We start from the raw sequence: 15,478 nt of genomic DNA, 5'->3' as shown, positions 1-15,478 counted from the left end.
GTGTTGGTGTGCAGCATTGTTTGTAATTGTGGCCTGTTGACTTCCTGCGTTACAGCATTAAGTTGTGCCAGTAATAAATAATGTTAGATTTTTGGACACCAAGTGAATCAAGGGATTTGGGGATAGGGCGGGAAAGTAGAGTGGAGGTCAAAGATCAGCTGTGATCTTACTGAATGGCAGAGCAGGCTCGAGGGGCCGTATGGCCTACTCCTGCTCCTATTTCTTATGTTCATGTTGTATGTTAGAATGCCAAACAGACAACTCATGACCTACAAGCACTTCCGTGTAATGTGCTCCTGGCCCATTGAAGGGCCAATGGGGACAGAGCCACTTCTGCTGCTGCTTCCGAAGACAACTCCCAGGATCCATGAGGTTTCATGTCCTCGATGCCGTCAGATGCAGAATTTGGACCTGGAGGGAGTGGGAGGAGGGTGGTTGCAGAGTCCTGAGCAGTTACTGGTCCTGGAGAGGAGGAAAATGGTGGTGTAAAAATAAATAACTGAGCTGCCGGGTTCGTGCTGCAGGCTCTCAAAGTGACAGCTTCATTGATTTAAATTTTTGTAAATTGATAAAACAGTTTACTGAAAATCCTCAAAATACTCAACCTGTCAGAACAGCCCAGAGAACCTGAAACAATAGGATGAACCATATGAGATGGTGATCTCCTAGCTCAGGGTCATGGTGTCTCATGTGGACCATGCCATCCATCCCAACATTTGTCTTGCTTTCTCTCATTTACAGAGTGAGAGAAAACAAGACACTATGGCAGTGGGGTTAGCCCAGCATTCATAGTAGTAACGAAAGCCCTCTATTTAGGGCCCACTGTTATAAATTTAATAGATGCTTTCAGCAATGAAAACTAGGATAGTCCTGCCTCCATAGTCTTCTGATTTCTTGCTGTCAAACAAGTGGGCTGTGAAGAAAAGATGAAGAAAGTCAGGGAATGTATAGGATAGAGAAATAATGAAACTTGGCCCATATTACATGTAGCTTGCTAGTTTATATTTTGGCATCTCTGGTATATAGATCGAGAATAAAAATTCCAGACCTGGGATCTGTTCAGTGACAGTTTTGCATGCCAAGCTGGAAGGTGTAAATCTGTGGTTAGCACTGCCCGAGGATGCATTGCATCATTGATACAGGAGGATCCCTACCTACACTGGAAAAACTGCCAGGTGCCTTGCCAAGTGCTATTTTCCACCCACTGTTGGAACCATTACAATGATGGTTCCTTCTGAGCTGTCCCGTCTAAAGCTTAGCAGCATTCCTGGTTCTGAATTTTAAGGATTTATGTGTGTAACGCTTTTAACTTTGCTACCAACATCTAGACAGCCATTCCAGCTATAAGTATGTGTTTTATAAAAACTTCATCAGATTAAAGAGAATAGTGGATAAGTGAATCAGATAACACTATCAGTTAATAGCTTCAGAAAAAGAGCAGAGATTGGAGGTTTATGAAGTTAGTTACAGACACAGACCATTGAATGCAGTCTGTATCATCAAAAGCAAAATATTGCGGATGCTGGAAATCTGAAATAAAAACAGAAAATGCTGGAAATACTCAGCAAGTCAGGCAGCATCTGTGGAGAAAGAAACAGAGTTAATGCTTCATGTCGATGACCTTTCGTCAGAACTGGAAGATTTTAACAGTTTTTAAGCAAGTACAGAGCCAAGCAAAGGAGGGGAGGGGAGGAAAGAACAAAAGGGAAGGTCTATGATAGGGTGGAGAGCAGGAGTGATTAAATGACTGAAGTTTGTAAACAATTTTACAACACCAAGTTATAGTCCAGCAATTTTATTTTAAATTCACAAGCTTTCGGAGATTTTCTCCTTCCTCAGGCAAATGTTTTAGATCATAAATGACTGAAGGGATGATGGTACAAGGCAAGGAGGGTGGTAATGGGACAAATAAAGAAACAAAAGATGGGTCTAGAGGAGCTGTAAATGGCAACAACAGAACCGTTACCAGCACCTGCTGTCCGAAAAAATTGGAGCAGTGGCTATGATCTGAAGTTATTGAAATCAGTGTTGTGTCCAGAAGGTTGTAAAGTGCCTAAACGAAAGATGAGGTGCTGTTCCTCGAGTCTGTATCATGGTGATTTCTGAGCTGCTGCAATCATGCCAAGGAAGGCAACTCACAAAGGATGTATAACATAGAGCAATGATACTTGTGATTTATCTCGCACTCCCCCCCCCCCACCCCACCCCACGCCTTGCAACCTGCCTCCCTTTCATGTGTAGCCCCTGGCAGACTTGCTACTCCATGTATCTCTGGGCCCCTAACAGTGGTTTGTCAGTCTGTGGATATTGATAGACTAGGGTTTCAGTATTATGCCTGCTCTTTTTGCTCTCAGCTTCTCCAGTCTCTCCACATAACTGACGTCCCTCATCCCTGGTATCATTCTGGTAAATCTCATCTGCACCCTCTCTAAGGCCTTGACATCCTTCCTAAAGTGTGATGCCCAGAATTAGACACAATACTCCAGCTGAGGCCTAACCAATAATTTATAAAGGCTTAGCATAATTGCTCTCACTGCTACCACCACCAGTGACAGACCTGTAACAAGCGAGTATTACACAGCTTAAAATGCTTTGTCCGGACTCAGCCCATGTTTGGAAGGACAGGCTTTAGAATTGCACTGCTGGGTGTGTTTCATGCTTCAAGTGGTCATGGTGTCAAAAATTATTTCACACACCATTCTATTTACCAAAGTCCCCTTGGCAGCACTGATAATCTAAGATATTTGGCAGGGCAGAAAACTGGTGGTATCAGATGGGCCGCCCACAGTACAACCCACACGATTTTGGAACGGAAAATGGGGTCAGTGGGCAGCTGATCCAGATTTGCCCGTTTTCTGCCCCCACCAAAGTTGGAAGTTACCCCCATATATTCTGCAGTTTTACATTGTAGGAGAGGCAGAGAGAAATATTGCAGAAATTTTCCCCCTGGAGCTTAAACGAGTTGGGTAGACTCCATGGGGCGATTATAGATAGCCTGTGGAAGGAACCTGCTCGGTGGACTGAAAATCCCCAGCTTTCTTCTGCTTTTTGTCTGTTACATATACGTTTCATTTAGGAATCTTATACAGGTTGGTTGAGCTATTGCAGTCTTTATACTTGAAAATTTAGGAAGTTTGTAAAGAATTGTTTTACTGGGATAAAAAAAGAAAAGTATAAGTTGGCACTCCTCTGTCGTACTCGGCAGTCTTCCCCCTCCTCAGGTCATGCTGACACCTTTCATTCCCTCTCACTGTCCCTTCCATTCATGTTGGCATCCTCCCCTTTTCAGCACCATTGTCGTGCTCCTAGCTCACAGAATTCTTGCCTGGCAGTGATTCATCCTTTGGACAAGCAGGAAGTATGAATGGGGGCAGAGGGGGGAGCACGCAGGAAATTAAAAGGTGTACACAAATGGCATACACTGCATATACCCAGCTCTGTCCCCGCTCCCAGCTTGTCTCTAATGAGCACTTTTAAAACATAAAACAATAGGGATGACTGAGACTGGGGTTACGCTCTGCCCATGATGGACTTGGGTGTACTGTGCATAATTTCAAAATTTGCAGATGACACGAAACTCGGAAATGTAGTAAACAATGAGGAGGATAGTAAGACTTCAGGAGGACATAGACAGATTGGTGAAATGGGCAGACACATGACAGATGAAATTTAATGCAGTGAAGTGTGAAGTGATATATTTGATAGGAAGAATGAGGAGAGGCTATATAAATAAAATGGTACAATTTTGAAAGAGGTGCAGGAACAGAGAGCCCTGGGGGTGTACGTACACAAGTCCTTGATGGTGGCAGGACAAGTTGAGATGGCTGTTAAAAAGGCATACGGGATCCTTGGTTTTATAAATAGAGGCATAGAGTACAAAAGCAAGGAAGTTATGCTAAACCTTTATAAAACGCTGGTTTGGCCACAACTGGAGTATTGTGTCCAATTCTGGGCACCGAACTTTAGGAAGGATGTGAAGGCCTTAGAGAGGGTGCAGAAGAGATTTACTAGAATGGTACTAGGGATGAGAGACTTCAGTTATGTGGATAGACCGGAGAAGCTGGGATTGTTCTCCTTAGAGCAGAGAAGGTTAAGAGGAGATTTGATAAGAGGTGTTCAAAATCATGAAGGGCTTTGATGGAGTAAATAAGGAGAAACTGTTTCCGGTGGCAGAAGGGTTGGTAACCAGAGGACTCAGGTTTAAGGTGATCGGCAAAAGAACCAGAGGTGACATAAGGAAAGTAAAATTTACGCAGTGAGTTGTTATGATCTGAAAGGGCGGTGGAAGCAGATTGAATAGTAACTTTCAAAAGGGAATTGAAGGGGGAAAAATTTGCAGGACTGTGGGGAAAGAGCAGGTGTGTGGGACTGATTGGATAGCTCTTCCCTTTAAACTAGTTGGGGGGGGTTTACAAGTCTAAAGAGTAAAGTCATGGCTATAGGGCAGAGTAGTAATTAGGGTAAAAACAAGCAGGAAGGGACGGAGAGTTTAACAGAGGTAGTAGGGCATTAGTGACTACGGTCACATAAGGGGAAAAAAAGTAAAAAGTTTAAAATTAAAGGCACTATATCTGAATGCACGAAGCATTCGTAACAAGATAGATAAATTTCTGACACAAATGTTTCAGTCTTTACGGTAGAGGACACTAAGAATATCCCAACACTGGACAAACAGGGGGCTCTAGGGGGGGAGGAGCTAAATATGATTAAAATCACTAAGGAATTGGTACTCAGTAAATTAATGGGACTCCAGGCGGATAAATCCCCTGGACCTGATGGCTTACATCCTAGGGTCTTGAGGGAAGTGGCAGTAGGGATTGTGGATGCTTTGGTAATAATTTTCCAAAATTCTCTGGACTCGGCAAAGATCCCGGCAGATTGGAAAACTGCTAATGTAACACACTTATTTAAAGAGGGTAGTAGGCAGAAGGCTGGAAATTATAGACCAGTTAGCCTAATATCTGTGGTGGGTAAAATTTTGGAGTCTATTATTAAGGAGACAGTAGCAGAACATTTGGATAAACATAATTTAATAGGACAAAGTCAGCATGGCTTTACGAAGGGGAAGTCATGTCTGACAAATTTGCTTGAGTTCTTTGAGGACATAACGTACAGGGTGGATAAAGGGGAACCAGTGGACGTAGTGTATTTAGACTTCCAGAAGGCATTCGACAAGGTGCCACATAAAAGATTATTGCTCAAGATAAAGAATCACTGGATTGGGGGTAATATTCTGGCATGGGTGGAGGATTGGTTATCTAACAGGAAGCAGAGAGTTGGGATAAATGGTTCATTCTCGGACTGGCAACCAGTAGCCAGTGGTGTTCCGCAGGGGTCGGTGCTGGGTCCCCAACTCTTTACAATCTATATTAACGATTTGGAGGAGGGGACCGAGTGTAACATATCAAAGTTTGCAGATGATACAAAGATGGGAGGGAAAGTGGAGAGTGAGGAGGACATAAAAAACCTACAAGGGGATATAGACAGGCTGGGTGAGTGGCCGGAGATTTGGCAGATGCAATACAATATTGGAAAATGTGAGGTTATGCACTTTGGCAGGAAAAATCAGAGAGCAAGTTATTATCTTAATGGCGTGAAACTGGAAAGTACTGCAGTACAAAGGGATCTGGGGGTCCTAGTGCAAGAAAATCAAAAAGTTAGTATGCAGGTGCAGCAGGTGATCAAGAAGGCCAACGGAATGTTGGCTTTTATTGCTAGGGGGATAGAATATAAAAACAGGGAGGTATTGCTGCAGTTATATAAGGTATTGGTGAGACTGCACCTGGAATACTGCATACAGTTTTGGTGTCCATACTTAAGAAAAGACATACTTGCTCTCGAGGCAGTACAAAGAAGGTTCACTCGGTTAATCCCGGGGATGAGGGGGCGGACATATGAGGAGAGGTTGAGTAGATTGGGACTCTACTCATTGGAGTTCAGAAGAATGAGAGGCGATCTTATTGAAACATATAAGATTGTGAAGGGGCTTGATCGGGTGGATGCGGTAAGGATGTTCCCAAGGATGGGTGAAATTAGAACTAGGGGGCAAAACTGAGATGAGGAGAAACTTCACTCAGAGGGTAGTAGGTCTGTGGAATCTGCTGCCCCAGGAAGCTGTGGAAGCGACATCATTAAATAAATTTAAAACCGAAATAGACAGTTTCCTAGCAGTAAAGGGAATTAGGGGTTACGGGGAGCGGGCAGGAAATTGGACATGAATTTAGATTTGAAGGTTAGGATCAGATCAGCCATGATCTTATTGAATGGCGGAGCAGGCTCGAGGGGCCAATTGGCCTACTCCTGCTCCTATTTCTTATGTTCTTAAATAGAGATAAATGGTTTGATGAATACGACCATAAGACCATAAGAGATAGGAGCAGGAGTAGGCCATTCGGCCCCTCGAGCCTGCTCCGCCATTTAATGAGATCATGGCTGATCTGATTTTTACCTCAACTCCACTTTCCCGCCCTTTCCCCATATCCTTTGACTCTCTTGCTGATCTAAAATTTGTCTAACTCAGCCTTGAATGTATTTAATGACTCAGCCTCCACAGCTTTTTGCGGTAAAGAATTCCAAAGATTCACGACCCTCTGGGAGAAGAAATTCCTCCTAATTTCTGTCTTAAACGGGCGACCCCTTATTCTGAGACTATACCCCCTAGTTTTAGATTCCCCCATGAGGGGTGACATCCTCTCAGCATCTACCCTATGGAGTCCCTTCAGATCTTGTATGTTTCAATAAGATCTCCCCTCATTCTTCTAAACTCCAATGAGTATAGACCCAACCTGTTCATTCTTTCCTCCTAAGACAACCCTTCCATACCCGGAATCAACCTAGTGAACCTTCTCTGAACTGCCTGCAATGCAAGTATGTCCTTCCTTAAATATAAGGGCACCAGAACTGTACGCAGTACTCCAGGCGTGGCCTCACCAGCACCCTGTACAGTTGTAGCGTGACTTCCCTGCTTTTATACTCCATCCCCCTAGAAATAAAGGCCAATATTTGGCTTCCGGATTACCTGCTGCACCTGTATGTTGACTTTTTGTGTTTCAGGTACGAGGACACCCAGATCCCTCTGTACTGCAGCATTTTGTAAGATTCATTCTCCATTCAAATAATATTTTGCTTTTTTCTTTTTCCTCCCAAATTGGATGACGTTACACTTTGTGTCCTCATCGCAACTTGCTTTTCTACCTATCTTTGTATCATCAGCAAATTTGGCCACAAGACACTCTGTTCCTTCATCCAAGTAATTGAAATATATTGTAAATAGTTGAGGCCCCAGCACTGCGCCCTGCGGCACCCCAATAGTTCCAGATTGCCATTTTGAAAATCACCCTTTTATCCCGACTCTTTGTTTTCTGTTAGTTAGCCAATCCTCTATCCATGCCAGTGTATTACCCCCAACACCATGAGCTCTTATCTTGTGCAGTAATCTTTTATGTGGCATCTTATCGAATGCCTTTTGGAAATCCAAATATACTGCATCCATTGGTTCCCTTTTATCCACCTGCCCATTACTTCCTCAAAGAACTCTAATGAATTTGTCAGACATGATTTCCCCTTCATAAAACCATGTTGACTTTCCTTGATTGTTTTTGAGTCTCCAAATGTCCGACTACTGCTTCCTTAATAATGGATTCTAGCATTTTCCCAATGACAGATGTTAGGCTAACTGGTCTATGGTTACCTGCTTTCTGTCCCAGCCCCTTCTTGAATAGGGGTGTTACGTTTGCGGTTTTTTAATCCGCTGGGACCTATCCAGAATCTAGTGAATTCTGGAAGATTACAACTAGTAGCCATTACCGAGAGGTGGTTGCAGGGTGACCAAGGTTGGGAACTAAATATTCCAGGGTACTTGACTTTTAGAAAAGAAAGGGAGGGGGAGTAGCCCTGATAATAAAGGATGAGATAAAGGCAGTAGTGAGAAAGGATTTTAGTTCAGAAAATCAGGATGTAGAATCAGTATGGGCGGAGCTAAGAAATAACAAGGGGCAGGAAATACTAGTGGGAGTAGTTTACATGCCCCTAACAGTAGTTATAGTGTTGGACAGAGTATTAATCAGGAAATTAGAGAAGCGTGTAACAAGGGTAATGCAATAAACATTGGATTTTAATCCTCATATAGACTGGGCAAACCAAATTGGCAAAAGTAGTTTGGAAGACGAGTTCATGGAATGCATCTGAGACAGTTTTTTTGGAACAATATGTCGAGGCACCAACTCGGGAACAGGCTATTTTAGATCTAGTATTGTGTAATGAGACAGAGTTAATTAGTAATCTTATAATAAAGGATCCCCTGGGAAAGAGTGATCATAATATGATAGAATTTCATATTGAGTTTGAGTGATGTAGTTAAGTCCGAAACTAGAGTCTTAAATTTAAACAAGGGCCAATTATGTAGGTATGAGGGGCGACTTGGAGAAGGTAGATTAGGAAATTAGATTAAAAGATAAGATGGTAGATAAGCAATGGTGAACATTTAAAGAAATAATTCATAATTCTCAACGAATATACATTCCCTTGAGGAATAAAAACTCTGGGAAAAGTGATCCAGCTGTGGCTAATTAGAGAAGTTAAGGATAATATTAGATTAAAAGAAAAGGCTTACAATGTCGCCCAAAAAAGTAGAAAGCCTGAGGATTGGGAGGGTTTTAGAAATCAGCAAAGGATGACCAAGAAATTGATAGAGGGAGAAAATTGAATATGAGCGTAAACTAGCAAGAAATATAAAAACAGATTGTAAAAGCTTCTACAAGTATGTAAAAAGGAAGATATTAGCAAAAGTAAACGGGGGTTCCTTAGAGGCAGAGACAAGAGAAATTACAATGGGAAATAAGGATATGGCAGAGATGTTAAACAAATATTTTGTATCTGTCTTCTCAGTAGAACACACAAAAAACATACCGGAAATAGTGGGGAACCAAGGATCTAATGAGAGTGACTAACTTAAAATAGTTAAGATTAGTAAAGAAAATGTACTGGAGAAATTAATGGGACTAAAAGCCGACAAATCCCTTGGACCTGATTGCCTACATCCTAGGGTTTTAAAAGAGGTGGCTGTAGAGATAGTGGATGCGTTGGTTTTGATCTTCCAGAATTCCCTAGATTCTAGAACGGCCCCCATGGATTGGAAGGTAGCAAATGTAACCCCAATACTCAAGAAAGGAGGGAGAGAGAAAACAGGGCTATAGGCCAGTTAGCCTGACACAGTAGTAGGGAAAATTCCAGAATCTATTATTAAGGACGTAGTAACAGGACACTTAGAAAATCATAATATGATTAGGCAGAGTCAGCACGGTTTTATGAAAGGGAAATCGCGTTTGACAAATTTATTCGTTTTTTGAGGTTATAACTAGCAGGGTAGATAAGGGGGTTATCGGGTTGGCAGGTTGTAACTAGTGGGGTGCCACAAGGATCAGTGCTTGGGCCTCAGCTGTTTACAATATATATCAATGACTTAGATGAGGGGACCAAGTATAATGTATTCAGATTTGCTGACTATACAAAGCTAGGTGGGAAAGTAAGCTGCGAGAAGGACACAAAGAGGCTGCAGAGGGATATAGACAGGTTAAGTGAGTGGTCGAGAAGGTGGCAGATGGAGTATAATGTGGGGAAATGTGAAATTATCCACTTTGGTAGGAAGAGTAGAAAAGCAGAATATTTTTTAAAAGGTGAGATACTAAGAAATGTTTGTATTCAGAGGGATTTGGGTGTCCTTGTAGGTTGTCTTGCTGCAATTACGTAGGACCCTGATGAGACCACACCTGGAGTACTGCGTACAGTTTTGGTCTCCTTACCTAAGGAAGGATATACTTGCCTTAGAAGGGGTGCAATGAAGGTTCACTAGATTGATTCCTGGGATGAGAGGGTTGTCCTATGAGGAGAGATTGAGTAGAATGGGCCTATATTCTCAAGTTTAGAAGAATGAAAGGTGATCTCATTGAAACGTATCAAATTCTTAGAGGACTTGACAAGGTAGATGCTGAGAGGCTGTTTCCCCTGGCTGGAGAGTCTAGAACTAGGGGTCATAGTCGCAAGGCAAGGTGTCAGCCATTTAAGACCAAGATGAAGAAAAATGTCTTCACTCAGAGAGTTGTGAATCTTTTGGAATTCTCTACCCCAAAGGGTTGTGAATGCTCAATCATTGAGTATATTCAAGACTGAGATCGATAGATTTTTGGACATTAAGGGAATCAGGGGATATGGGGATCAGGTGGGAAAGTGGAGTTGAGGTAGAAGATCAGCCATGATCTCATTGAATGGCGGAACAGGCTTGAGGGGCCATATGGCCTATCCCTGCTCCTATTTCTTATGTTCTTATGTAAGCACAGGCATGATGGGCCAAATGGCCTCCTTCTGTGCTGTATCGTTCTATGATTCTATATCCCCTGCCACCCATTTCTTTCTCCCTTATATCATGTCTTCTGCACTTCTAAGGGTGTGGTGAGGCACTATATAAATACAAGTTCTTTCTCTTGACGATCAAGGGTTTACACCTAAAATGCTAACTTGTCCTTCAGATGCTAAAGGACCAGCTGGATTTATCCAGCATTTATCTTCAGATAGTGCCATGGGACCTTTAATCTTCAACTGAACCATCAGAAGAGGTAGATCTGGCCTCAGTTTAACACTTCCACCTGAAAGACCAGCACTCCCTCAGTACTGCTCTAGAGTGTCAGCCTTGATAACACGTTCATGTCCTGGAACAACAAATTTTTAATAGACCACATATTTACTCACAATTATAATGGTCAGCAGCGATTTCACCGCAGGGATTTAATCTTGAACCCACAATCCTCTGACCCAGAGGCAAAATTAGAGGTATGGAGTAAGCACTATCTATTTGACAATAACAGCTGAGCCAAATCCTCTCCAAACCAGCACTTTTGAACAAGTCACTGGATAATGATGAGGAGTGAAATCCCTGGCCGATTTCCACTCCCCTCCCCTCCAGAGCAGGGAAGCCAATTGTAGCACCTCAATTGTTATCGCATCTGACACTAATTTCAGAATATGGCACCTTCTGGTCTGTATAGCTCCGTTCTGTATTGGGCAATGGCTTTAACCCCTAGGTCATCGGGTTAACTCTCAATATGTCTTTCATCCAGTTCCAGTTCGTGTTTATTTAGCATGGTAAGGATTAACAGGAATATGGTAGTTACCCATGTACAATGGTTTTAAATGCTGCAAGGGGATTCAGTACTGAGTAAGTCAAAAGACAGAAAGCAAGCCTTTGCCACTCTGGCCTGCTGTACTTTCCATTCCAATTTGACCAACTTAAAAGGTGTCTTGGGTATTTTACTTGTTTATTTGGCCGCTAACTCTGATACCTGTTTTGTTTCAGGAAACCTTGCCAGGGTTTAAGTGGATTGGAAACCGAATCGATGAGCTCCTGCAGAGTGGGAAAGAAGTGCTCTTTGCATTTGAAGAATCTATTGGTGAGCGATTCTCTGTGTTTTGTCTCTGTTCTGGTATGGGCCTGTGTTTGAGGGAAGAGGACAGTCATTGTCTTTGATTTCTCTGGACTTGCTGCCATTAAATACTGCATCACTACAAGTGAGTTGCAAGGCTGGGATTCAGTTCAGCAGCTCTGAAGAGGTAATTAATCATGCACAAAACAAAAGTAATTATAAACATCAGCTGAACTCCAAGATTAAATCCCTGCTGTGAAATCGCTGCTGACCATTACAATTGTAAACAATTTTACAACACCAAGTTATAGTCCAGCAATTTTATTTTAAATTCACAAGCTTTCGGAGGCTACCTCCTTCCTCAGGTGAACAATGTTCACCTGAGGAAGGAGGTAGCCTCCGAAAGCTTGTGAATTTAAAATAAAATTGCTGGACTATAACTTGGTGTTGTAAAATTGTTTACAATTGTCAACCCCAGTCCATCACCAGCATCTCCACATCATTATAAATGTGTGTGTATATATATATGGTCTATTAAAAATGTGTTATATATCTTAACCCCAATGGCTCATGTATAGGCCAGACCAGGTAAGGATGACAGGTTTCCACCCCTAAAGGACATTAGTGAACCAGTTGAGTTTTTACGACAATCCGACAGCTTCACGGTCACTTTTACTGCTATAAGCTTTTTATTTCCAGATTTTAAAAACTGAATTTGAATTCAAATTCAAATTCTCAAACTGCCGTTGTGGGATTTGAATTCACGTTCTCTGGATCATTAGTCCAATAATGTAACCACTACACTACTGTATCCATAAATGTCAAATATAGGTAAACAAATATGAAGCGATGATGTCTCTAAGAGGTTTTAAGGTCTGTGATGTTGGATATAGAGTCACCCCGTTCCAAGCAATATGTTAGCCTGACTTGCATGAACAATTCCTCATTCCCTTTTCCCCTCACTGATCATCACTTCATTCAGATTTTGATGAAGCTTTGTTGTACAAGTTGTCAAAGTTTAGTATTGAAGGTGAGTCCTAATGTATTGTGCTTTGTCTCCACCTGTAGCATTAACCGCCTTCTCTCTTTCCGATTGCTGACTGACACGCTGCGTATTTTCAGCCTTCTCTGTCTGTGTTTCAAATTTCCACCATTCACACTTTTGATTAGTTTACTTTTGCTCTGTCATTCCCTTAGGGTTCATGTGTGGCACACTGATGTTTGACAAAGATGGGGTGAGCGCAGCTGTAGTAATGGCAGAAATGGCAGCATATCTGGAAGCTAGAAGCCTCACCATAGCCGAGCAATTGAATAGCATTTACAGAACGTGAGTAGTACCTATTTGGTATTGAGGGATTGTGAGAACACAGCTTCTTGTAGTGTATTGTAACATTACCTGTCGTCACATGTTCATGTCTCTAATCTTGAGCTCCTTTGTCTGTTGCCTTAACAATATACTACTTTTAGAAACACTGGCCTTTCACCTCTGGGCCAGCCCAGACCAGATGAGATGAATGTTCCTCTGTCTGCTGGTTAGAAGGGTCTTACCTGAAATAATTTTGGGGCAGTCTCGATCTAGGCCCTAGCGTTATGGGCTCGCAGCACTAAACCTTTCTCTGGTTCAGGGCTAACTTGTACTGATGTGGTGCTCTTGCTTGGAGAACACACAGCAGATTGTGAGGGAAATGGAATATGGAACACTGGCAAAATAAGGGGTTGTTCTTGTAAAGGTTGGACTGAGACACATTGTTGGGACAGTGCAGAGGGAGCTGGGCCTAGCCTGTGGGTGCTTAATGCTGATACTGTTCCATTCCACAGCACCAATGTGCCTCACAATGAATACCATGAAATCAACAAAATGGGTAATTAAAAAGCTATTATTGCAAGTTTGAGTTTGTACTGTAAATGCTTTTAAACTTGTAACTGAATATTGGAGTTCACTGTCTGTGTTTAGGTATGGCTATCACATCTCAAAGACTTCCTACTTTAAATGCTACGACCCTCCTACAATTAAGAGAATATTTGATCGACTTCGAAACTATGGATCAGAAAATCAATACCCATGTCTTTGTGGCTCATTTGAAATTTTGCACATAAGAGATGTAACCACAGGATATGACAGCAGCCAGCCTAATAAGAAGTCGGTAAGCTTAACCATTTATTTCATACTTGACCTGTGAGCCTATTCCTGTTTGTAAGCAGGAATTGAAATGAGCATCAAGTTATACATGTCAGGATGCCAGTTAATCTCAAAGGTCATGTTGAGGTACAGTTCAACGGGTACTGGCAGGTATATGGTACCTTGCCACTTGTGTGAGCTTAGACCATGAGCATTGGAAACCTTTTTCCTCACGGAGGACAATCTTGTTCTCTCCCACTGTTTTTTCTCCATTCTTTTTCGCTTCATTTTTCTCCCCCCCCATTTTTTTTCTATTTTTTTTCTCTCTCTCGACCAGGGACCACTGATCGTGATCAGAAGTGAGAACTCTGATCTTACTTGTTCCCAGGGATGCTGAAGTCAATTATAGACTTTTAATCAAAAGCAAAATACTGCAGATGCTGGAAATCTGAAATAAAAACAGAAAATGCTGGAAACACTCAGCAAGTCAGGCAGCATCTGTGGAGAAAGAAACAGAATTAACGTTTCAGGTTGATGACCCTTCGTCAGAACTGAGCATCTGAGACTAACATTCAGTAATGAGTGAACACTGGAAAAAGGTGCTGTGGAGACATGCTGCCACTAGTTGCAACTAAAGGATTCGATACGGTAGATAGAGAGAAACTATTTCCTCTGGTGGGGGGAGTCCAGATTAAGGGGGCAAAACCTTAAAATCAAAGCTAGGCCGATCAGGGGTGATGTCAGGAAGCACTTCTTCACACAAAGGGGAGTGGAAATCTGGAACTCTCTCCCCCAAAAAGCTGTTGAGGCTGGGGGTCAATTGAAAATTTCAAAACTGAGATTGATAAAGTTTTGTTAGGCATTAAGGGTTATGGAAACAAGGTGGGTAAATGGAGTTAAGATACAGATCAGCCATGATCTAATTGAATGGCAGAATAGGCTTGAGGGGCTGAATGGCTGCCTTCTGTTCCCACATTCCTATTTACACCCTCCCCCTGGGGTGCTTTGATCTTCTGAGACTTTGCCCAGTTGCCATTTTTTCATGGGAGTACCAGCAGGCTTTTCATGATGGAAAACATTACAGCCGACACGCAGACATTACACACATCAGACACGCACACACACATTACACATATATAGACACACACGCATCACCGACATTACACACATCACCACGCACATCATACACACATATCACAGCTAACACGTCACACACACACAGATACAGATCACAGACCGACACAGACAGAGCTGTGCAGCTGACTCGCACACCGCGCGGACTCGCACACCGCGGAAATCCATCTGATTTTCAAGAGAGGAGTTGGAAGGGAACCCAGCACCTGTGGGTCTGCACTCAGCAGCATTCAGCACCTTCAGGGGAAGAGGGGAAGAAAACTGTGCCGGAAAGAGACCAGATACTGCTGGAATGTCCTGTGTATTTTGCACTATTTGTTGCCTAGAGTATATCCATGTAATGAATCAATTCCACTGAATACAACTACTTGCACTTATATAGTGACACTGTGTATTGGTTCCTGGTGCTGTGTTCTGTTGTTCTAACTGGCCAAACCAAAGAGTATTTATTTTCCTGTGATAGGTGCTGCCTGTGAGCCGAAGTAGCCAGATGATCACCTTCACCTTCCTGAACGGGTGTGTAGCGACTCTTCGGGTCAGTGGCACGGAGCCAAAGATCAAATACTACGCTGAGTTCTGTGCACCCCCGGGCCAGAGGTCAGTGATGCTGTTTGTGACTTCTACCTGATCATAACAATTGTTCTCACCCCTTCCATCTCAAGGGGTAGGCCATTCAGCCCTTTGAACCTGTTCCGCCATTCATTTAGATCATGGCTGATCTGCACCTCAACTCTATTTGCCCGCCCTTGATCCATTTCCCTTGAAACTGTTACCTAATAAAAATCTATCTATGTCAGTCTTGAAAATTTTT

At 42.5% G+C, this 15,478-nt stretch overlaps 1 protein-coding gene across 1 annotated transcript in view; it reads left to right on the top strand.

The window, feature by feature from the left end:
* pgm2l1 (phosphoglucomutase 2-like 1) overlaps positions 1-15,478 on the top strand; it is an 82,678-nt gene that overhangs the window by 61,412 nt on the left and 5,788 nt on the right. The window contains exons 10-13 of the mRNA XM_067985581.1: positions 11,348-11,441; positions 12,612-12,741; positions 13,369-13,558; positions 15,131-15,264. Coding sequence (XP_067841682.1) covers positions 11,348-11,441; positions 12,612-12,741; positions 13,369-13,558; positions 15,131-15,264 — 548 coding nt within the window. The remainder of the gene's footprint in view (positions 1-11,347; positions 11,442-12,611; positions 12,742-13,368; positions 13,559-15,130; positions 15,265-15,478) is intronic.

Source organism: Heptranchias perlo, chromosome 6 (assembly GCF_035084215.1).
Source record: "Heptranchias perlo isolate sHepPer1 chromosome 6, sHepPer1.hap1, whole genome shotgun sequence".
Taxonomy (NCBI): domain Eukaryota; kingdom Metazoa; phylum Chordata; class Chondrichthyes; order Hexanchiformes; family Hexanchidae; genus Heptranchias; species Heptranchias perlo.
Note: the sequence above shows the minus strand (reverse complement) of the source record. Positions and strands in the feature narration are given on the sequence as shown.